General features: G+C 43.6%; 2 protein-coding genes across 2 annotated transcripts; both read left to right on the forward strand.

The window, feature by feature from the left end:
• The first annotated feature begins 10,410 nt into the window (after nt 1-10,410).
• SLC10A4 (solute carrier family 10 member 4) lies at nt 10,411-16,230 on the forward strand. The gene is made up of 3 exons (XM_019741004.2): nt 10,411-11,425; nt 12,211-12,421; nt 15,215-16,230. Exons 1-3 carry the CDS (start codon nt 10,830-10,832, stop codon nt 15,725-15,727), a joined length of 1,320 nt encoding a protein of 439 aa, XP_019596563.1. The 5' UTR covers nt 10,411-10,829; the 3' UTR covers nt 15,728-16,230.
• A 198-nt stretch (nt 16,231-16,428) lies between these two features.
• Nucleotides 16,429-24,246, forward strand: ZAR1 (zygote arrest 1). Its single transcript, XM_019740999.2, has 5 exons — nt 16,429-18,066; nt 19,636-19,728; nt 19,811-19,885; nt 21,325-21,498; nt 24,121-24,246. The coding sequence occupies exons 1-4, from the start codon at nt 17,125-17,127 to the stop codon at nt 21,466-21,468; spliced, it is 1,254 nt and encodes a 417-aa protein (XP_019596558.2). The 5' UTR covers nt 16,429-17,124; the 3' UTR covers nt 21,469-21,498; nt 24,121-24,246.
• Nucleotides 24,247-24,301: the final 55 nt, after the last annotated feature.

The following is a 24,301-nucleotide window of genomic DNA, read 5'->3' on the forward strand; positions in this document are numbered from 1 at the left end:
AGTTGACGTCTCTGCTTACCTCTCTTTCTCTCTCACACCTCTTGTCATTCCTCCTCCCACCCCTCCAGGACTCCAGTCCCCTCACACCTGAACACAGCAGACCTTTCATGATTCTGTGTCCACACAGGTGCTGTTCCTCTTCCTGGAAGTAGGAAAAGAACCAGAGAGAAAAGCAATTCTTTACCTTCGGTGCCCTTCTCTAATCTCTGCTGGGGTCCGCGTGTTCTTCCTGCCTTTGGGCTCTTGGATACCCTCACATTTTGCTCTATCTCATCCTTTTACATGTGTGGCTGAGTTGCAAAGATCTTGTCTTAACTCTCCTTTGTGCCCTCAGGGCCTGGAAAGCAGTGGGACAAGTTGTTTCTTCCTTTCTTAATGGAGCACACCAAAGAAAGCTACCTTATATTTTAAGGTTTTTAGATTTTTTTCTTTCCTTTACTCAAAGTGACACTGCAAATACTCCTTTGAGTAAAAGTAAAATATAATGTGCTCCTTGGGGCTCTAACTTACCACAAATGCCTTTCAAGTTCTAGTTTTTCTATATGAACAAGAATTATTTATGTTGATTCCTTAAAGAAGCAACAATACTTTGTCATCACAGTCATTTTTCCATTTGCGTGAGACACACATCAGGAATATCCTTCTTCGTGCCAAACCCAGCAGCACACAGAGCCAAGCTTTTTAAAGAGGAATTCATTAGTTTGGAAATAGGAAGGGACAAGAGGTAATTGATCTATTTCAATTTGCTCTCGTAGGAGATAGCTTTTATTTCTTTGCCCCATAGCCCCTTTCAATTTAGTGTATGTATTTTCCGGAAAAATCTTTTTTTTTTCAATTCAATGGGGAACGAGTTTTAGACTATTTTAAATCCTAAAGGGAGACCTCTCAGTCTTAGTATCTACTTTCCTATTATAATTAAATATAGAAATTAGGCAACACCAATGTCTGTCTCTCTTGCCATTCATTGCTCTCATCTCAGCATCCTGCCCAACCTTCTTTATTCTCTGCTTTCCCCTCCTCCACAGAGATTTTAATTTTGTTAAAATGTTTTTACTGCGGCTGTGACTCAAGCAGCTCAGCTCGCTGCAGAAACACAATGTCATTTAATATTCCAACCCACAGCCCAGACAGTTTCACATCAGGTCATCTGGAGCAGAGCTGTTGAGACTGCTTTATGAAAATGATTGGCAACACCCTGCTGCTGAAAAACAGCATTAAAAAAATAGAGCAGTTAGTGTGCTCTGGGCAATAATTCCACTTTCAATACCAGAATGGGAGCCAGTTTAACAGAAGCAACATTGTCACAAGATGATGAGACAACACTGAAGCCACACTCTTGATTCCCTCTGTATTGGTTGGATAAGACATGTCCATTCATTAATCCATCTGCCCATTCATTCGATTATATTCAAAGTGGGCCTATTTCAGGATAGGAACCATGCAAAGGCATGCATAGGGAACAAAACAGCTTTAGAGGCGCTCCTGCTAGTAATATACCTACAGTTTATTGGATAAGGTAGGCTTCAAAAAATATTTAAAGCTATGGGAGAGGGCCATAATGGTAATCTGGGACACCAAAGTAGACAGCACCTAAATCTAACAGGGAAAACAAAAAACGGAGTTAAAGGGAGGCAGTGAAATTTGAAGTAAATTTTAAGGGAAAGAGTGTATGTATTTCTAGCCAAGAAAACACATACACGAGATCTGACAATTAAGTTCATGAACTTGTTGCACAGATGTTGCTAAATTTTTTTTGATACCAGAGGGATTATTCATTATGAATTTGTACCAACTGGACAGTTAACTAAGCTTACTATTTGAAAGTGCTGTAAAGGCTGCGTGAAAAAGTTAGACAACCTGAACTTTGCGCCAACAATTCATGGCTCTTGCATCACGACAATGTACCAGCTTACATGGCACTGTCTGTGAGGGAGTTTTTAACCAGTAAGCAAATCACTGTATTGGAACACCCTCCCTACTCACCTGATCTGGCCCCCAAGCACTTCTTTCTTTACATGAAGATGAAGGAAATATTGAAAGGAAGACATTTTGATGACATCCAGGACATCAAGGGTAATACAATGATAGCTCTGATGGCCATTCTAGAAAATCCAGTTCAAGCCGTTGTTTCTCAGTCTAGTTGTGTAGGACACAGCTCCCTGACCCATGCTGGTATTATGAGCCTTGTTACATTTTAAAATATTACTTCTTGTACATTCTTTCCTTCTGGAATGCTCATTAGACGTATGTAGAGGTTTTCCATTTACACTATTGTGGACTTGTCTAAATCTTTTAAAGGATGTTTGTTATTTTTTATGCAGCGTATTTTCATATCTGAGTATTTTTTTGCAAAAGGATTTTCAGCCTACCAAAATTACCAGAAAGTGGAGGTGCAACAATGCCCTGAATCTGACAGTTAATTTATGATGATTTCCGCAATTCTCTGCCATAAGCTTCAGGACCAAAGTTCATTTGCATGTTAGACTCCAACTGGACATTCCGAACATCCTACACCCAACACATCTAAAACCTGAGTTTTAAACTTGCTCCTCTGCCTATGTTCTGTATCTCAGTTAATATCGTTCCCATCAAACAGTCTTTCAAATTGGAGCCTGATTTTGCTTTGCGTCATCTCCCTCCTTCACCATAAATATATTGTCTCCTCTCCATTTCTGTGCTTATTCTCTAATATGAGCTGCTGTGGTTTCCATTGGCTTTATCGTGACAGCCTCTTAGCTTGACTCCCTTGCTGTTCTTTGTGCCTGTTCCTATCCATTTGCCCAGAGCTTCTGGAATCGTCTTTCTGAGTCTTGAATCTGATTATGTCACTTCCTTGAATAGAAAACTTAGCTAACTTTCTGCTGACAACAGAATAAAGTTCAAACTCTTTATGTGTCAAAAAGGACCCTAAATAATTAGCCTCCAAATCTTGTTTCCTGTCCTTGCCACTTTGTGTATACTCTCTGCTCCCCCAGTGGAAGAAATAAGCTCGCACGACTTTGTTCGAGCTGTTCTGCTTCCTTGAAATGTCCTTTGCCTCCCTTTCCATGTTGAAAATCTAGTACTCGATGGTTAGCGAGGCACAGACTCCACAACCAGGGTTCATCTCCCCCATCTCTGCTTAAATCTGAATATATAAAGTCCGTCACGGTATGCCTTGCATTTGTATACTTAGCCGTATGCTTCGATGGAGCAGCAAAGTCCTTGAGAACATGAAACATTATCTTATATTCACCTCTATCTTTCTACTGTCTAGCAAGACACTGGGAGATTAATACACCATTGTTGAATCAAGTTGTTATAATACAATAGTACTAAAAGAAATCTGAAATTTTAGGAATACATGTCTACTAACTACAGACAACTCTGAAGGCTGTAGTAATAGAAGAAAGTATGTATACATACATACATACATACTTTGCATATATATATGTATATTATACACACATATATATATAATGTATGTGTGTGTCATATATATTCCAAAATATCAGATTTTTGGATAAGTCATTTATATTTGGCTAGTTAAGAGAGAGCCTAAGTATGATAAAAATACTAGTACCAATTTTTAATCCCCCCATCTCCAGCCCCAATTAAGTCCTCTCAGCATGATTTTGTAGAAGTGGTGGGGGGAAAGCAGTGACCTTGTCTGCTATTCCCCAATCGATATTCTAGACAACGTGGGGCAATGGATAGCAATGACAGCAGCCTGGGAGGTCATAATGGGTCATAATTCTCAGATCTATTGAATGGCAATATTAATTCAATGTTGAGCATAAGAAAAGAATGTGTGAAATATAAAATTATTAACAGAACTCAGTCTTTTCTTAGGATTATATGAAACCAGCATTCATTTCTATTCTACCAACACATGTCATTACTTACCAAGGTTTAATGAGTGAACAAGAGGTTGATTTTATAATTTGCTTTATGTATAATGGGCAAGAAGTTCAAATTATTCCAAGAAAAATCCAGCTTTAAAGAATGTTTCAAACTAACACTTCCTAAATTGAAAAATATTAATGCCTTTTCTACTCTAAATGGAATGATGAAACTTTTTTTTTTTTAAAAGAAACTAAATCCAAACCAATTAGTGGAATCTAATTTTAATAAAATTTTTTTTTTGTCATCTCACTTTGGCTATTTATTGTGTTGTCTGGTTATTTAACAAGAGGTAATTTTTCATTTGGGAGCCTTGAAACAAAATCACTGGAGTTTTTTTCATGTTTAGATCAAATAAATTCTCGGTTTAATATCCTGCTAGAGCTTTGTAGGTATTGTTTTTTTCCTTTTCAGTTTATCAGATGACACATGTCTCCTAATACAAGCCTTGATGCATACAAAGATTGCTACGCAAAGATCCTAGGAACATCTTCCACGCATCTAAAACATGTTGAAATGTTAGAACTTCAAGAAAGCTATGGACCCCTCACTTCTCAGGTCAGTTGGCAGTGACTGGAAAGTTACAGAATCGTTGAAAACAAGGATAGGCCTGATTAAAGGACAGAAGATTAGCTGAGCAAAGAGAAAGAGAACAATTTTCCACGTAAAGCAAACTCTTATTAAATCGTTGAGGGCCGCGTGGAAAGCTGCGGGCTCCTCTCGTACAGTTTGAGATACACAAAAGGAAGACTTGGATTAAATAACATTTTGACTGATGCTTTCTGGTAAGGACTAGGAAGTGCACAGGTGAGTCAGTCACGTGATTCCAGAGCAGCTGAGATGTGGTACTTTTACAAAGATGACTGTATCCGGGAGCAGGATAGGCTGGGGGAAGTCATGCGAGGACACAAGAATCACAGCTTCAAATAATATAGGAAAAGGTTTGGAAGCCGCAGTTGCACAAACTAACTTTGAGATACGAAGATCATTTCAACAGCTAAGTTAATTATAAGGCACTCTATCTGTAGTCAGCAAGATCACATCCCGGTATGGGACGCTGTCTGTGCCTTGATGATAGGTTAACCTGTCGACAACTAACTACTTCTTTTGTGTAAAACTCAATGTAGCCCATTCTTCCCTTGGCCACATGAGCTTGGGGCTGCAACCCAGGAATGTGCTTACATTAACACTAACAAAATAATAGACTTTGGCTCCCAATTGCCATCTGTAAAATTACTGGCTAACTAAGTCTCAATTTTTTCCCACTTAGTGAAAATGGTCTTACTATTCTGGGACTCCTGTAGATGCAACTTAAACTAGCTTGGCTGAGGGGAAGCTGTATTAGCTCACATAACCAGGAACATGAAGGGTGTTTGGGGAAGGCCTGGACCAGGGACTTTGTGCTGCCTTCATTTTCTCTCTTCACCTCTCTGCTGCTTTATTTGGGCTTTTATTTTTGGCTTGATTCGCCCAGGTTGGGCGATTTCATAAAATGGAACCATAGTTAGTATCAGTTTCTGGGCTCATAACGTCCCAACTTCTCAGCAAGGCAGAAAAGGGCTTTTCCCCACGGCTCTTATTAAACCAAAAAAAAGTAATCATAATAACAGAAGAAGGACCCCAATCAGCCTGGGTTGTTGGATCGTTCTCCAACCCTGGATCAGTCGCTGAGCTTAGGCTATTGGCTCCTGGCGTCACATCATATGCAGTTTAACTTTCACAAATTCAGCTGTGAGAGTTAAATGGGGGGAAGCAAGAGAGAGATGATGGATATGCATGGGTGACGCTGCCAGCCTCTGAGGACGGTGAGCACAGTGTGAGCCCAGAGATGTGACTCTGCTGTTCCGGAGCCCAGGCTCAGCTCCCAGCACTTGTCATGACCTGAGGACCTGGAGCAAAGGCCCAGGGAGTCATTTCATATAACACGGCCACTAAATGCAAGCCTGCCACTTCATCTGGTACTCAGCTGAAGAAACAGCCATTTGTGTCAAATACTGGCGGTTGGGGATGGGGGAGTAGGGAGTGGGAGAAGGGATGTCATTGTGTTCTTCATGAAAAAAAAAAAAAAAAGATAATTATACTGTTATAGGTATTTAAAGGATTTTCCAGGACAGCGTTACCTATATGTGAATTTCTCCTCACAAGCTGACATTAAAACTTACCCTCTGCCTAGGATTACTCCCAACTCTATTAAGATGGGTTTGGAGGGGTCATCCCTTAACCAGTCACTGACAATTCAGAGGTAGGGTCCTTTAGGAAGGACATTTGGATTTTACATTAAGAGATGTTGAAGGTGCACTTCCCCCAAAGGGAGGGTCCATCTCCCAGGAGAACAGGGGAGGAGCACTGGGGAGCAAAATAATTGAGACCCACTACACTGGAGTGTCTGCAGGGACCTGAGGAGTCTCATGTAGGGTTGACGTGTTTATAAACGTCTTGCTCCACTTGGATGGATACCCTTGGAGTCCTCTCCCCTCCTCTGGTCCTCCCCATGGCTCACTTCCTGGCTTCCTAGTCCCCTTTAGAGCCACCATCTTACAACCATTTTATTCCCCAACTACTGCTGCTATAGTGTTTGTGTATATCAGCATCTTCCCTCAACTCATATGAAACTATAACTCAGCTACAAAACATATTGAACCTGGAACCTCAGCTGTCCTTTCCACCTAGAACCAGGCCGCGTTCCTCAGGGGGCGAGGCGGGGCCTCACTGTCTCTTCACCAAACCCCACACTGCATCCCTGGCACACGCTGTGCACCCCCTCTTTCCCTGTTGGTCCATTCCCTGCAGTTCAGGGTTTGTTTCCTAATCGTTTGGAGCTCTTAGTCCTGGACGCCACCACTCGACTTTAGTTCTCTAATCATTATCTTTCTCTAGGTAAGTTTGCCAGATGAAAAGCCTTATTCGTTGTTGATCTGAAATTCAAATTTCACTGGGCATCCTGTACTTTTGTTTGATACATCTGGCAGCTCTACCTGTAAGGCTTCCATAAATATGACCTCTACTTGCCTGGTCCCTTCGACCACCCAGACATTCCTGAGCAGGTTTTAATGTGCCTTGAATGCACTGTGAGTGACTGTCTAGGCTCTCACTTACTTAAAATATTCAGACTTTCATGCCAAATATTCCTCTGGATTTCCTACTTTAAAAAATTACATTTATATTTTTCTGATTATAAAGTATACTTATGGCAGAAATTTGGAAAACACAGTAAAATACGAAGAAAAAAATAAAATCATGTTTAATACTACCACTCAGATATAACATGCATTGGGAAAATTCCCTCTAAATATATATAAATTTAATAAATTTACTAGAATTTACTGAATGTGTGTGTTTATAGCTTTTTAACTTGTTTTATCACTTAAGATTTTATCACAGAAATTTCCGCCTTACCATTAAATATTCCTCTAAATAGACCTTAGACCCTCTTAGGAACCTGAGAAAAGCCATGGGCTCACTTTTCAGGAAAAAAAAAAGGTACATATACAGAAAAGTTGATACATCATTCCAGGATTAGTCCATGGACTCTAGGTTAAGAACTCCGGTTGTAAGCAGGACAGTCAGCGTCTGCACAGCAGGCTCCTGTGTTAGTGCACTCTAATTTATTGAACCACTTCAAATCTCATTGAGTACACAGGATTTGGATACGAAAGTTTAGGTTTGAATGCTGACTCTATCCCTACTAGGATACTGGGCAAATTTCTAACCTCGTTAAGCCTACTATAAGGATTAAATGAGATGATCCATGATTAAAACCTTAGAAGACGGTAGCAAGCAGTCAGTGTAGCTCTCTCTCTCTTTAATTCCCTGATTGTTTCCTTAGGAGAAACACTCAGAAATAGAAATACTGAGTCAAAGGAGATGCACATTCTTAGGAATACTGTCATCTCCTACCAAGTTATCTTCTAGAAAGGATATACCACTAGCAGGAAGAGAGAGTATCCAGTTGATGGTATCCTTTGCCACCACAATATAATATCATTTATTTCAATTTCTAAAATACTGAAAAAAAAGGCATCTAATTATTTCAAGTTAATTTCTTTGGTTATTAGTGAGTGTAAATATATATATATATATATATATATATATATATATATATATATATATATGTATATTGGTGATTTGCATTTCTTCTTATGATCTTGTATGTTTATTCATATCATTTACCTTTTTTCCTATAGTGTTGTTTGTTCTTATTAATTTATAAAATTGTTTTATAACTCAATGATCTTAGTTCTTGGTTTTACATATGATGTAGATATTTTTTATCTCTTTTTGTAATTTTCTTTGATTTTTTTTAATGCTGTTTTTACCACAGCAAAGTTTAAATTTTTATGTAGCCATATGTACTGAGCTTCTCATTATGATCTCTTCTGTTATTTTTTTGCTTAGGAAGATTTTCCCTATCCAAAGATGAGACAAATACTAGCCAATTTTTTTTTCTGTTATCTTGTTGTATTCTTCTTATTATTATAATTAACTCTTTAACCTATCTGGAATTAGATTTTGTATGTGATGCCCAACCAGCCTCTGACTTCGTTTTCCTCCAAAGCAGATGTTCTGAATGCTATGTTGTTGTCTCTCCAGTGCAGTCTCTCCCCTCTCGTTGGGCCAGACCTCATGGTGGCAGCAAGAGTAAAGGGAAGCTAAGTGAACCAAGCGGTTTCTCAACCTCACCACTCCTGGAGAATGAGCTCTTTCCTGATCCTGGGGTTTTCTCCTAAATAGTGAAGGAGACCAGAAAGAAGAGGGGAGGCAAGGACGTCTGCTTTCTTTACATTGGCAGTAACCACATCAGCAGGTGAGACAACAGGTCTGCCAGCCCCAGAAGCCCGCAGGCCTGCAGGTTTGGTGAACCTGCTGATTTACAGTCCAAGTGCATCCCTTTCTGCTTTTAGCTCTTCACCCATTGCACAAAACACCTCCCAAATCCCTCCCCAAACCCCGAGAGAAGCTAGTTGGTTGAGTTGGTCTGCCTCTAATTACTGCTTATTTAATTTCATTGTGGATTTAATATCATTAACGTGAGGGAAGGACAAATAGGAGTGGTGCCTGTAGACCCGGGCTTCTGCTCATCCTCTGCCATTCATGTTCTTAGCTTATCGCATCCTGCGGCTCAGCAGAGCCTCCGCCTTATCTCCTCTGTTTCTCCACGTGTCTCCCTTAGATATACTCAGTTAATGAAGGTATTTGAGCAGCATGTTTCCCTGTATATATCTGAATATGTTTCTTTTGCTTACATAAGCCTAAATGAAAACTTAAGACTATTTTTGGTCACACCCACTTCCTTCAAAGCTCTACAGATGTTACTGCATTGTTTCCTTGGGCTTAGTGTTTTGGGAAAGTATGAGGGTAGTATGTTGTTTTCCTAAATGCTTGTAGAAGCACTGCCCCTGTGGAAATTATGGTCTCATGGAGCGGAAATAAATTGTTTATTTGTGATTAAGAATGCAATATGCTCTGAACTTAGTCTTTTTTGTATTCTCTGTCATTGTCATGAAATTGGGGAAAGAGAAAATACACACGCATGGGCTCAGTCCACCATTGAGAAATGGAAGTCACCCAGTCTCCTCTGGTGTCTGAAAAGGAAGAAGGGACAAGTTCTCAGGAGGAAGAATTCACTCTAGGATCTCAGCTCCACGCAAGGTGACCCTGGGCTAAGACTGACCCTTGACTTCAGCCTGGAAATTCCCACGTTGGTTTTCACAACTCAACTGGTTATCACTTTATGGTCATTCCAGACAGCCAGATGCTTCTCGAATGCCTCTGCCTTGTCTGTATGCACAGAGGTCCCTTTCCATTGTCGATGGATGATGCATCTAGTGACTGACTTAAAGTCGTGGAGTCTCCATTCCCAAGAATTCTGGATTTGATTTGTTTGGGGATTACACCTGTCTGACACATGGAATCTCACCACTTTATTTCTTTTCAGTCCTTTAATCCTAATACCAGGGCTATCCTCACAACATTTCATAAATCTATGATCCCTGAAATATCCTCTCCCCATCTGCCAATAACTTCCAAAACACACATTTTTCACAGAGCTGTTTCTTAGCTGAGCTCTTCATTGTATAGTGAACGATATATCATGGTTCACATTCAGCCAGGTAGTTGTGGGTTTGGTTGATGAGACAAAGACTTCCCTGTTCCTCAGATTCCTTGTATGTAAAAATCGACCTAATAGTCTCTCTCCCTGGGCTTTGCTGTGAGAACCAGATGAAATAATGCACGCGCACTTGCCCAAGACCTGGCTCAAAAACCACCAATATGATTAGTTTAAGTCTAAACATAAAAATCTTACTTAAAAATTGTCTGCAAATTAAAGGCAGATAGTGAGTGTGTCTTCCTACCAGAGAACCGCTCATACTAAGTCAGGCCCCCCTCTTGGTGCTCAGGGTTGCAGGCTATTTGTACAGCGTACATGGTTTATGTGCGTGCATAGATAAAGGGAGTTTTTTCCCTCCCCTCTCTCCCTATGTGCCTGGGCCTCCAGATTTCATTATCAAAGAGGCAGAGCCCATCAGAGACCTTGATCGGCAGCCAGGCACGGTTTTTTCTTCTTGTCCTTTGTCAGGTCTTTGTTCTGCCCCTGGCTGCACTGTAACAGAACCACTTACTGGTGATTAAAAGGAGGGGACTTGGCGGCGGGGCGGGGCCTGCCGGGCGCGGGGACGCAGCGATTGGGTTCACCCTTGGGGGGCTGCACTGTCTTAAGTGGCAGACAGCGTCGGCCGGACCCCGAGCGGAGCCGAGGACCTACCCGCCGCACCCGACGCCGCGGAGACATCAGCGGCGCTCAGCCGAGACTGGGAAACGGACTGAGGGACGCACAGACGGACAGCGGCCGCGACTGAAGGGAGGGAGGCGCGCGCGGGGGGAGAGAACAGAAATCCAGTCCGCAGCGCGGGCAGGGGCCAGACCTGAAGCCTCCTGCAGACCGCGCCATGCTCGGCATGGACAATGTCACCCTGCCTTTCGCCACGTCCTCTCTGCAGACGGACTACACCCTGTTGCCCAATGCCAGCAGCCTGAGCCCCAGCCCGGACTTACCTGTCACTCCTGCCTCCCGCGCGAGCCCCAGTCCCGGGCTTAGTCTCGGGCCGGGTCCCAGCGTCGGTTTCAGCCCAGGCCCCACTCCGTCTCCAGAGCCGACGACCAGCAGCTTCGCGGACAGCGATTGGGTTCACCTGGGCCCTTCCCCGTTCCCTCGGCCCTGGGACCCCCATGAGCACCCGTTCTGGGACACGCCGCTCAGCCACGGGCTGAACGTGTTCGTGGGCGCCGCCCTGTGCATCACCATGCTGGGCCTGGGCTGCACCGTGGACGTGAACCACTTCGGGGCGCACGTCCGGCGGCCCGTGGGCGCGCTGCTGGCCGCGCTCTGCCAGTTCGGCTTCCTGCCGCTGCTGGCCTTCCTGCTGGCACTGATCTTCTCGCTGGACGAGGTGGCCGCCGTGGCGGTGCTCCTGTGTGGCTGCTGTCCCGGAGGGAATCTCTCCAACCTTATGTCCCTGCTGGTTGACGGCGACATGAACCTCAGGTACAGAACTGTCTCTTTCTTAGGCATCTTTCTCATCCCAACCAACCGAGTTTACAGCCGTGGGTTCAAGACTGAGGAGAGAGGAAGGAGAGGCGGTTGGAATGAGGCATGGAAGAGGGAAGAAGCAAGTGGAGGAAGATGTTGACGCCGGGCTTTAGAAGTCAAGGCAGACATGAAGAGGTAGTGTCGTGGGCGAAGATCTAGCCGGGGAGAGCTGCTCTCAGGGCCTTGGGGTTTCATCCACAGCTCTCTCATCATCCTCCTTGAAGGCTGGGCTGCCAGGGTAGGTCTTCAGCCACTGGAAGACAGAGGGAACTGGCAAACTTCGCTGGAAATGCAAAAACAAAATAGGGCCATTGGTCTCAATAAGGAGCAATCAATCTCATACAGAGAACCATGTAATTGAGTTCAATCCAACAAGTAGTATTCAGCAGCTTTACCATGTCTAACAGGGTGCTTTGGAGGCTTGAAAAAGAAAACAGAAATGTTCCTTGCCTTCAAGATCATCCAGACTGTAGCCAGTTCATAGGATTTATAAAGCCAAGGGCAGCAGTTTTGAGATTTTATTTTATTTTCCCTGCCTGGGGTTCAGTTGGGCTTAGATGCTCTGCTCTCTTGGCACTCCCTTCAGATGAAGTAGGTTTTCCCCAGACTTCAAGGGAGGGACACTTGCAACCTTCCCTCTTCCCCCTGTACCCAATGGGCAAGATAGAGGGTTACCCATGTGCGAGAGAGGCTCTTTGGCTCACAGCCCCCTCTGACCTCTGTTCCTTCCCTTTCTGCAGCATCATCATGACCATCTCCTCCACGCTCTTGGCCCTGGTCTTGATGCCCCTGTGTCTGTGGATCTACAGCCGGGCTTGGATCAACACCCCTCTGGTGCAATTGCTACCCCTAGGGGCAGTCACCCTGACTCTCTGCAGCACTCTCATCCCAATCGGGTTGGGCGTCTTCATTCGCTATAAATACAACCGGGTGGCTGACTACATCGTGAAGGTAAGGTCACCTTTCTCTTTACATACTGGGCAGATGGGGAGTCCTCGGCCTCTGACCCATGGCTGAAATGCTAAGAAGTTTGGGAAAGTGGGGTGAGGAAGAAAAGGACGTGGCAGCCTTTGCATAGATAAACTTTTAAAAAAAAGTTTATGCTGCAAATTATAGCTTTAATCAAGACACAGATTAATTAAAAACAGCACAAGAGAACTATCAGTACTCATAGGAGGAAAGAGATCATGTGGGGAAAAGATGGCAGTGCAATAAAATGGAAACATTTTCCACTAACAACTCATGTATTACAAAATGCAGGTGAAATAAAATTATTCTAATAGAATTGTACACAGTATTTTAGAAATGCATTACTCTGTTTTTTAAAAGTGGAACTCTAATTCTGAGAAACTCTACAGACGGTTCCTTTAAATTGTTTTATTAATTTTCTAAAAATAAGTTGACACTAATAAGACCAAAAGTAATTTAAAAACTACATCATGACAACATAATAGAATGCACAAAATATTGGCTTTAAAGCATAAAATAAAATTAGGTCCTAGATAAATAATGCAATATATTGCCATTTCTAAATTTGTGCGTGTTCTTTTACCTTCTCCACTGCAATATTTCATATGGTTTCTAAAGGTAGTGAAAGAATGAAGATTTCTATTATTTTTGCAATATTTCCAATATTGCTTTATTTTTAAAAACTGATGCTTTTTGTATTAGGAGAGATTTTGCAGTGGATGGCTGGAGAAAATAATTAAATATTTGTAAATTAAGCTTTCTTTGAAAACTCAAAAATAGTAGTAAATAAAAGAGTAAACCATGAACAGTATTCTCAGTTTAGGAAGTTGGTCAAATAAAATAAAGAACTCATTATTGTAAAATGTACATACTCATTCCTTTAGACAAATGATGAGAAAAAGAGTCACTCCACTATTTCAATTATGTAGATTTAATAAGACAGTCTTTTGTGTTTCAGTTATATTAATTTATTTTCTAAAGTAATCTGATTATACAGAGGGGCTAACTTTTACTAATATGAAAAATAGAGGATTCTTTTCTGTATGTATATCCAGCCTTGAGTAAAAGAAATTGTGCTCTATAATAAACACATATTCTGAATGTAATAAATATACATGTACATGTAAATAAACATGTTTTATATATTATATATATAATACATCCATAGATAATCTTGAGATCATTAAGAACATTTGTGCTTAATCATTAAGCTAATACTATTAATGGGATGGTAGTTTCTATAAAACCTTAGGATTCTAACAGAAAGCCATTCAAATAAGCTAAAAACAGATAGACATATTTGAATTATAGGCAATTCGATAAGATTAACTAACTTTGCGTTTACGCTGAACTTCCCCCATTCCTTAACCAGCACAGTCATAAGATACGCTTTATAACAGTTTTACACTTTTGCGAACACTTTAAAATGAGCATTCAATATCAGTGCTCACCCAAATGATTTAAAATAGTGCAAAGGATAATTTGGAGCCAATATTTTCACAGTGAAAAATGAGATTTCCTGTCAAAGCTTTTGATGTGGGCACACTTTGAAATTTCATATAAGTTTTTATTTATAATGCTTTGGTTTCTGCCAATTGTACATTGGTAACATGATTACCTTATATAATAATTATTTCAGCATCCTCTAGGGTGACCTTTTTCACAACCCAGATAAATTTTAAATAATTTTTAAAGAGTATAAAGTATTGTATATGCCAATCCCTCAGACTCCAAAGGGGCTTGCTCCCAGATACCCTAGGAACCAGAAGCAACATTTAAACTATTCCTCTGGACCTGTAGTCTCCCTCACAAATACACCTCACCTCCCGTTTAAAAAAACCAAGCTAACTACCAATCTGAAGAACTAGAAGAGGAATTTTTAGGTTTCTACTTAGATTTCTATTTACACAGCCTGTCTTACTTGAATGAGTGAAATGTACCAGTCAGATATCATGATGACACAATATTTTACACAGTCAGTTATTTTATATCGAAAACCCATCTATTATATATAATTCCTAAGCGTCACTAGAGACAGGTTTCTCATGAACAGATGAAAAATGGGGAAGTGGCAAAATTGCAACGAATAGCTCACATCTTACATTTACATTATTTTCTCTTACATAATCTAGCAATTATTTTGATAGGGCTAACAATTCTGAGACATAAAGTATTGTGAAGGTTAAAAATACCATACACTTGGCTTCATAAACTTTAATAGCCTGTGATCTCAGGTGTAAAACCAGAACTAATTTCTTATGGAAAACATGGGGTCCTGTTCAGGGAAAGGAATGTCCTTTTGTCTACTCCATTCATCAGACAATACCTGGTGTATTGGGCTCAATTCTAACTGCTGGGTTATATGATGGAGGCTGAAAGCCTGGGGACAGTCTGCCTGGAGAAGAGTAGCCTTCCCTATGTACCTGTTTTGTAAACTTTCGAAGGCTGTTTTGCAAGAGTAGCTGGTCTACTATGTTGCTTCTGAGGGCCTATCCAAGACAATGACTCATGGTTATAGAAGGCAAATTGTCACTAGACATAAGAACAGGCTTCCAAATGGCTAAAGCTGTGCGACATGGGTCTCGATGTCTCCTGAAGAGGTGATCTAACCACCTTTAGAAATACTGTCAAAGACTTGAGGGCAAAGATCTCTATTTTGTGTGGGAGTTCAAACTAGATAATCTCTCTGCTTCCAAGAGCCTAAGATTCTCTTGCCTGATATCCCCTTCAACTATCTTATTTTTGATGGCTTGTTTATCCATTTTCTATTACTAGGTTTCCCTGTGGTCTCTGCTAGTGACGCTGGTGGTCCTATTCATAATGACCGGCACTATGTTAGGACCTGAACTGCTGGCAACAATTCCTGCAGCCGTTTACGTGGTAGCGATTTTTATGCCTTTGGCAGGCTATGCCTCAGGCTACGGCTTAGCTACTGTTTTCCATCTTCCACCCAACTGCAGAAGGACTGTATGCCTGGAAACAGGTAGCCAAAATGTGCAGCTCTGTACTGCCATTCTCAAGTTGGCCTTTCCACCACGATTCATAGGAAGTATGTACATGTTTCCCTTGCTTTATGCCCTTTTCCAGTCTGCAGAAGCAGGGATTTTTGTTTTAATATATAAAATGTATGGAAGTGAAATATTGCACAAGCGGGAGCCTCTAGATGAAGATGAAGATACAGATATTTCTTATAAGAAACTAAAAGAAGAGGAAATGGCAGACACATCCTATGGCACAGTGAAAGCAGATAATTTAATTATGATGGAAACTACTCAGACTTCTGTCTAAACATGGAGACACACAGGAGCTTCTATCTTGCTGAAATATTACTTCATATTTATGGTCTGTGGTAGTATATATGGTTTACATAAAGGATAACAATTGGTTCACATTATCATACTTATAACAATTGTGATCTTCCCATTATAAGGTTGCCTTGGTATAGTAACCAAGTGCTTTTACAAATTACAAATCAATTTCATAATATACTTGCACTTGGGACTGCTAAAGGGAAGCCTGATGTGCTATTTGGTTTTCACCGTCACCAATTTCTATGACTGTTTCAAATATGTAAACTCTTAGAAAGCAGGGTCTTGGAAATGTAGAATTTTGGTGCACTATCTTATATGAGTAAAAGCAAGCTATATTTGTAAAGTATAATTGATTTAATGTAATTGTAAAAAAAAAAAAAAAAAAAAACTGTGCTCGCTCAACTTATGAATACCTGACAGTGTTGAATTTTGACCTGTACTTAGAAAACTTCCAAAGCAGGTCAATTAAACAATGAAACATAGAAATTTATTGTCAAATCTGTATCAAATCAGAGAAAAATTACATTAACGAATTTGATTACTTCATCTGGTATCTATTGATAAAGAACAGCCCACATATTTCCGGTGGACAAGGCCTTTTCAATCGGGAACTGAGCTGGTCTTCTGCATTTACCTTAACACACCCCAAATCAATTTATCTTTTGGAGGGATGATTTGATTACGAAAATCCGTAGAACTACTCTCCGCCCCAGAGGAGAGCAACAGTCATCAGTACCTCCTGGTACTCAACAGTACCTCAGATCCCCATTAGAGGTGGGGGCGAGTGTGGGAGTGAGCACTGCTCCAAAGGAGAAGACAATTAGCCAAGATACGGATGCCCTAGAGTGCTTTCCCTGTACACTTACTGAAAGGGTTCAAGGGGTAGACTTTTCAGCGCCCCTCTGAGATAATTAAATAAACTATAATCTGAGAGTATAGGTAACAGATCCAAAGCAGTTCCCCAAACCTTTGCATTTTTGCTCACTATCCAGAGGCACCCAGCCTCGCCTCATCGTCCCGCAGGCGCAGACCCTGGGACAATCAAGTTACAGGGACCACCTGTCTCAGCTAATCCCGGCGATAGTTCTCCGGTTGGAATCCCTTTTCCCTCGGGCAAGTTCACTTACAAAAGTTCTTGGATCGCCAAGAAAGCTTTCTTTCCAGATCACTGTGCGGACCTCGGTGTGTAGAGAATTTCCAAAGAGAAGGTCGGGGAGCAGCCCTCCCGGCGGGGACGCGGGGACACGAGCCGTGGCGGGAAGGGTGAGGGAGGCAGCTCAGCCTGGTGAGCGGCGGTGGGGCCCGCGCCGGCCGCCCCCGCAGGGCCGCCTATTTAGGGCGCAGCGGCGGGTGGGAGCGGCTGGGACTGCGCTCATGGCTGCCCTGGGGGACCAGGTGCTGGACGGTTACATGTCCCCGGCGTGCGCCGCCTACTCGTACCCGTACCCCTGCCTACCCACCGCCAAGGGTAAGGGCTTGGCGGGCGGGGGCGGCTGGCGGCACCGCGGCGGGGACTACCCTCTCGCGTCTTCCTCCTCGTTCTCGGCCGCGGCCGCCCCGTCCTTCCCGGGCTGCGGGCAGCTGATGGCCGCCGAGTACTTCGACAGCTACCAGAGGGCGCAGCTCGTGGCCCTCCTGTCGCAGGTGAGCCCGGGCCTGGCCCCGCGGCCCCGCAGGGCGGGCAGTCGGGATATGGCCGTGCAGGTGAACCCGCGCCGCGACGCCTCGGTGCAGTGCTCGCTGGGGCGGCGCACTCTGCCGCGCAGGACCCGCGCCCCCGGGCCCCCCGCCGGCTCCGGCCCCGAGGGCGCGGCCGGCGGCTCAGCATCCCCGCAGCCGGCCCGCCCGGGCCCCGAGCATGGCAGCCCCCCGAGCGGCGGCCCGCGGCCCGTGCGTTTCCCGCGCTCCGTCGCCGTGTACTCGCCCGTGGTCTCCCACCGCCTCACCACCTTACTAGAAGGGGCGGAGACCGCGGCGGGCGAGCAGAGGTCCAGGGCGCCGGACGGAGAGCCGGGGCCACCACCTCCGAGGTCTCCAGGCCCGGAGCAGGAAGAGGGGTCGGCGAGGAAGGCGCCCCAACGGCCGCAGTCCGAGGAGGAGGAGGCCGAGGGCCGGGCCGCGGTGCGGGCGAGCTGGGAGCAGCCGGTGGCCCCACCAGTTCTGCCGCCGCGGGAGGCCCGGGAAGGCGAGGCGGCTCCGCGGCGCGCGCCCAGGAGCCCCGAGCAGCCGCCGCCGGTGGGAAGGGCCCAGGACGGCGAAAGCGAGCGGTCGTCGCCGCGGAGCCCTGAGCCCGGCAGCGAGCGCCCGCGTTTCCAGGTGAGGTCCCCGTCGGCGAGGGAACTGGCCAGGGGCGCAGAGGAGCCCCCGGATGTGCCTCCTGCTGGTTCCCGTTCCTGCCCTCGCCCTGGGGCTGCTCCGGCGGGACACGTGGCGGCGCTAGGCTTCCTTCCGGGCCTGGCACGTTTGGGTGCCTCTCTGCAGCCGCGGACAGCTGCACGTGTCCTCTTTCTCCAACAGTAGAATTAGGTGTGGCCTGCTTGTTGTTTACGGCGATTTTAAAACGTGGGCTCCACAGCTTGGCCAGGGAGACGCCCTTTTAACATTCTTATCCCGAGTGAGTTTGCTGTCTAAAACTCAGATTGTGGGCACGGAGTTGCGTTGATTGCATATGTGGATGGTATAGGCTGAATACGAAGCAGAACGTCAGAACGTGAACTTGCGGGCAGGAGAGTCATTCCCAAGGATCCCACTCACATTTCTGAATTTAATGTGGCAAAAGCCATAATGGTCGACTTCTGGGGTGCTGGTCAGCTCGCCCCTGATTCTTGCCCAAATTTCAGAAGCTTCTACTGGAAGCTAGAGCTACTAGAGCCTCTTAGGATCTTGCCTTTCTCCTAAAAAGCACCCCTACTCTGAAACTGCTGAAGCATTTGGGTTGCTGGATAATACTGCCTGAGAGCATGGCAGGCTTGGAGGGCCAGTTCACACTAGCTGAACCCTAAAGGGTTAGAGTACCCTGAGGGCATTTGTAATCTAGGCAAGTGGGAAGTCATGAGCTGCACCACCCGTAAGAGGCCGGAGAGAGTCCTTCCACAGCCACCCCAGGGCTGTTAGGGTAGGGGGGAGTGTGGGAAGAAGAGTGAATCAAGAAGTTACACATAAGCCATGTGTGATCTTCACCTTTTCCCCGACTTGAGTTTGCTCACCTATGAGATTGAGTGCTCTCCAAAGTTCCTTCCAATTCTATAGGCCCAACCCTCCAAACTTGTTTGTAACTTTTCTCATTGGGAGGGAAGAAAGCTTAAGAATAAGGCAATAATACTACTTTAGTGCATCTTAAACATGAATTGTGGCTTATCCACCATGTAGATTCCTAACATTACTGTTCGGTGGGAATTTAGCAGCATAGAGAACTTGATCTTGGGTGAACACCATGAAATACTTTAGGATGCAGAGTGCTATTCCTTTTCTTTAGCTTAACCACTTCCATATGTGTACGTTCTAAAATCCGGTTTTATCCCACAGAAAAAAGGCCACCCTAAAGAATCTCTAGGTTTAGAGAACCTTAGATGTTTGGCTTTTCCCTTTGCCTGTCTGAAGGAAGACACCTCCTTAATAACTTGTCAATTAATTTGCTTTACAAACCAAGTTTATCTGCATATAAACTTATAAACTCTTTTGGGCCCATGCCTGCTTATCTGCTTAGTTAAGTCATTAGCTCACTAATTACTACCTTGTAGAGACTGATTTGAACCTGACCCTACTTCCCTCCATGATCCGGAATGAAGTTGGCGATTTTAAGTGTCAAATAGATCCTTCCCAGCTTCTGAAATGAAGGATGACTCAGATGTCATGTTGGTTAAACTCTGGTATCCTTTTGTTCAGTTCTTAGAGCAGAAATATGGCTATTATCACTGCAAGGAGTGTAACATCCGATGGGAAAGTGCCTATGTGTGGTGTGTACAGGGCACTAACAAGGTAAGAGATACCACATGACTTGCATCTTTTTGACAAAAGGTCAAGAGGGTTTTGCTTTAAGTTTTTCCTCTTCTCCTCATAGGTTTATTTCAAGCAGTTTTGCAGGACTTGTCAGAAGTCTTACAACCCTTACCGAGTGGAGGATATTACCTGTCAAGTAAGTCACATGTTTGCATTTTGTGTCTGAATGGGGTGGTGGTAGAGTGTTGGTGTAGTTTCTTGAATACATTTCCCAGAAGAGGCTAGGTTCTCAGTGACCTCCAGGTTTTGACAGCTTTTTGGTGGGAGTTTAGAAATAATACTCAACTGGGAAACAGGGTCTCCGTGTCAGTTTCTTTCTGCCCTTACACATCTCGGTCATGTTTACATCTTTAGAGATGGTTACCTCACTTGCAATATGGAAGAATGTGTGCCTTACCTGCTGCTCAGGCTAATATAAGAGAAAGCAAAATGAAAAATAAAATACCTTTCTACTAACATGAGGTGGTAAAGTTTGCCTATTTTTGCCTAAGTGCTTTTTATGAAGCATATATCCAAGTTCAAGTAAAAGCACAGAGTTTTAAAGTTCAGTCTTGCCTGAGAGCTCACAAAAGGAGGATGGTTTGTTTTCAAGGAAGTCTAAGTTGCCCAGCTTATGGGGTTAAGTGGTAACGTTGCTTGTTTACTATTAACTACTGTGTTTCCCTGAAAATAAGACGTACCCTGAAAATAAGCCCCAGTTCTCAGCCAGACGGACGCATTTAGTACCTTATGATGATGTTCCAGAAGATGACATGACTGTAGAGGGTTGTACATGAAAAAAATGACATCCCCTGAAAATAAGCCCTAACGAAGCAAAAATTAAGACCCAGTCTTATTTTCAGGGAAACACGGTAAGCACTGCATTATGCTGAGGGGCTTCGATAATCAAAGGAAAGAGGTGACTAAACTTGCCAGTTGTCACACAGTTAGTGGCGCCTGACTTACCAGCTGAAAGAGCCTAATCAGTGCACTGGGTTCAAGTTGGATGTTGAAAACATTATTGCCATAGGTTGGGTGGAGAGAAACAAAGTATGGAAAACTGTTTAGACTCACTTAGATCATGGCAGAGTAGGGTAAGCTTCTAAAGTAGGATGTCTTAACCAGTGGGCTCTCAGCTCAGCAGTTGCTGCTTTGCCTTCTGCCTCAGCTTGAGGTCATTTGCAGCAGGTTGTGGTGGGGAGGCAAGGTCAGCCTTGCATCCGCCAGGTCTGCCCCACACCTTGCTCTTGGTCACTAGCCTCCCATAATGGTTTTCCTTGTTTTCAGTACTTTTAAACTCCTCTCCCCTACTTGTTTGTTCTCAAGTACAGGAAAAGACTTGCTATAAGAAAGTTGTGTTTCAAAAGAAACTTCACAATTCCGAACTAAATCCTATGCGATGTGGGCCTGACAGATGGTTACACATCCTGCATTTCTAACCCTAGCCTTGCCTATCAGAAGGGATGTAGACGGACAAGGTTAGCACAGGGCCTTGCTTAGACTGCATTAAGTATTTAAATAGATGAGAAAAATCCTTTGAAGTTCTAGGAAGTCACCAAGGATTTTCTTTTATGTGCTTTACTTTGATTTTTTCAGAGCTGTAAACAGACTAGATGCTCCTGCTCAGAAAAACTTCGCCACGTTAACCCTAAACGGCCCCATCGTCAAGATTTGTGTGGGAGATGCAAAGGCAAACGCCTGTCCTGTGACAGCACTTTCAGCTTCAAATATATCATTTAAATGAGTGTAAACACCCGTCCTGCAGACCCTGTGAGTGGAACAGACAAGGGAGCTTTTGTCCACGCCCCATCTCCTTTCCTCCTTTCCCTTCTCAAAGTACTTCATGAAAGGGGCTGTGTTTTTGACAAAGCCTTTAAATAAAAGTATTGCAAAGCAAGTGCTAGATTTCACACAATCTTATTTTTTTAAATAAAGGTTTAGGAGAGCTTGTCCTGTGCTAACAGTCTGGGCCTGTTCATTGATAATCCGTTCATCGCCTATGGAGCAGCCAGGCTCTGAGCTGTATTAATCCCTTGAGATACAACTTAGAGGGGCTCCTAGAGGTGAAGTTTACTGCTTATGTGGGTCTGAAGCTTATAAGCAAGAGAAGCCATCTGACCATTAAAATCATGCTTCTGAAGGAGGTGGAGGCAAGGCCATGGCTTCATGGATGGACAGTTGGGGGTAGCCCTGAGCGGCTGGCTGGCTGTGGCCGGCACTTTCAGTGCTGCCGGTGATCTGTTTAGTAGGTAACTAAACAGTTAGTAGGTAACTACTGAACTCCTGGGGGAGGGAAGCTGAATGAAACAGTAAATCACAATTTCACAGATGGGGCTTGGAACAGGTGGCTAAGGGCAGCTTCTTGAAGATGTTAGATAACTTCATCAAATGGCCTTCAGGTGGTAACTTTTCAAAAATAGGTGTAAGTACCTAAAAGGTTTTCAAGTGAGTTGACAGGCAGCTTTAACTTTTGTTTTGACTTGCAGTTCTGTAGCTGGCCAGTGTTTTGCGCCATCTAACATAGGGAGTCTCATGCTAACTGCACCTCATAGCTCCCTACATGATTCCCAAGGAAACACTGAGGCCCCATTCCCAGAGCTCTCCTGGTCAGGGACGGCCCTTCCTGACCAGTGAGAGCCTCAGGGGATTCAGTGAAATCAGTTGAGGACTATTGGTTTAATCGGCCCAGAAACCACATAATAGGACAGGTGCTAATTATGCCTTCCAATTTTCTGACCATCCTGTTTGTAAACCCTTACTACCTTAGAGGGGCCATAAAAGTAAGTCTGGTAACATCTTAGATGCTTTTGTATAGATAAAGGCGAGGAATAAAAGAACCTAAAACGAGTTTGAGGTCTTTAGAACCCTTATAGCAAGGGGAAAGGCCCGTCTACATCCATATGGACCTCGGAAGGTGCTTGTAAAAATGCATCTTCTTAGGTCCCTACCACCACTAAATCACTATCTGAAGCATTTAATAAGCATCCCAGGTGTTGCTTATGGATTTGAAGTGTGAAAACCAGCAGTTGAGTCAGCTTTGCACTTACTACAGAAAAACACAGGTGTGGCGTCTGCACTTACAGAGCTTACAGTGCAGTAGTTAGATGGCCATTAATTTCTGCTTAAAAGAAAGTAAAATGGTAGTTCTGCCACGTGAACATGGAAGAGCTACCGTGTTTCCCCGAAAATAAGACCTAGCCGGACCATCAGCTCTAATACATCTTTTGGAGCAAAAATTAAGACCCGGTCTTATGTAAGACTTACAGTAAAATAAGACCGGGTCTTATATTAATTTTGGCTCCAAGACGCATTAGAGCTGATTGTCCGGTTAGGTCTTATTTTCGGGGAAACACGGTAGTTAAGTGCCTGTAATAGAGGATTTGACTTGGAGAGGTCAGACTTGCTTTAAAAAAATAACACTACAGCTGAGCTGAAGTTTGGATGAGTTGAACTAGGTGAAGAGAGGAAGGAGAAATTTTCCAGATTAAACTAACATGTGCAAAGGCCCTGTGTAGAACACTCTGGAGGACAGGGGTGGACATGATGGTAGGTAAGTCTGGTAGGACTTCTTAGACCTTGCTCAGGACTGCTCTTTATCTCTCACCAGTGAGAATCTACTGGAAGATTTTAAAGCTGTGGTGGGGGACAGTGAGAGATTCACCTCTAAAAAGAAATAATCACTGTATAGTGGATGCCCATATACCAGTAAGGAGACTTGCAAAGATCGGATAAAATGGTGGGGCCAGAGTAACGAGTGACAAGAACTCTAGGGGTTGGTGAAGGTGATGTGTTTCATTCTGACACCTGTCACTGATTTGGTTGAGGGTAAGGACAGGAATAGGACACTCGTTTGACTCACATGGCATGCAAGTGGTGTGCAGTATGTACTCAGTAAGCATTTGCTGAATGAATGAGAGAACAACAGAAAGATACTGCAGTGGGTTCTAACAGAAATTCGCTGGCTATTAACACAGGCAGTTACATCCTTCTTCAAATCTGCTTGCCATTAATTTTCCTACTACGACAGCAAATCTTATTTTCGAGTTGAGGAAAGCAAGGATCAAACTATGGTTTACTTAGTAGGCATTCAGACACTGGACAAAGTGGCACAAAATCGTCTTTGTCACAAGTTATGGTGTTAACATTCTAGCAATGAGAAGCACTGTTAAATTGTATGTGTACAATCAGAAATTTATAAAATGAATTTATTTGAGCGAGAGATTGACAGGCTAGAAGGAAATACTCCAAATTACTACTATCTTTTGGTGACAAGAGAAGTGATTTTAATTTTCTTCACGTCCTACATTTGCTAAAGTGACAGTGGATTTGAATACAGCCATAAAACACAACTATAATTACACTGATTCTAATATCCTGTTTTCTTCCATTTAGGTCACGCTGCTGTGGTGTGTAAGCAGTTCTCACCCACCTAAAGGAGGGAAGCTTACTCTGCACTGGTGAGTCTGTTCCAAGGGAACCTGTAACTGCTCCCTAATTTAAGGTAGACTGTAGGTTGTGTGCCCATACCCTCTACTTTATATCAGAAAAGTAGGAAGTGTTTTCTACGGTGTGT

This window comes from Rhinolophus sinicus, linkage group LG02 (genome assembly GCF_036562045.2).
Source record: "Rhinolophus sinicus isolate RSC01 linkage group LG02, ASM3656204v1, whole genome shotgun sequence".
NCBI lineage: Eukaryota > Metazoa > Chordata > Mammalia > Chiroptera > Rhinolophidae > Rhinolophus > Rhinolophus sinicus.

Bases quoted from the DNA above. Each gene is read 5' to 3' on its own strand.
- SLC10A4 (XM_019741004.2), top strand. From the start codon at position 10,830: ATGCTCGGCATGGACAATGTCACCCTGCCTTTCGCCACGTCCTCTCTG. The intron at 11,426-12,210 runs GTACAGAACTGT...CCCTTTCTGCAG, and splicing joins GACGGCGACATGAACCTCAG to CATCATCATGACCATCTCCT. The intron at 12,422-15,214 runs GTAAGGTCACCT...TTCTATTACTAG, and splicing joins TGGCTGACTACATCGTGAAG to GTTTCCCTGTGGTCTCTGCT.
- ZAR1 (XM_019740999.2), top strand. From the start codon at position 17,125: ATGGCTGCCCTGGGGGACCAGGTGCTGGACGGTTACATGTCCCCGGCG. The intron at 19,729-19,810 runs GTAAGAGATACC...TTCTCCTCATAG, and splicing joins GTGTACAGGGCACTAACAAG to GTTTATTTCAAGCAGTTTTG. The intron at 19,886-21,324 runs GTAAGTCACATG...TGATTTTTTCAG, and splicing joins TGGAGGATATTACCTGTCAA to AGCTGTAAACAGACTAGATG.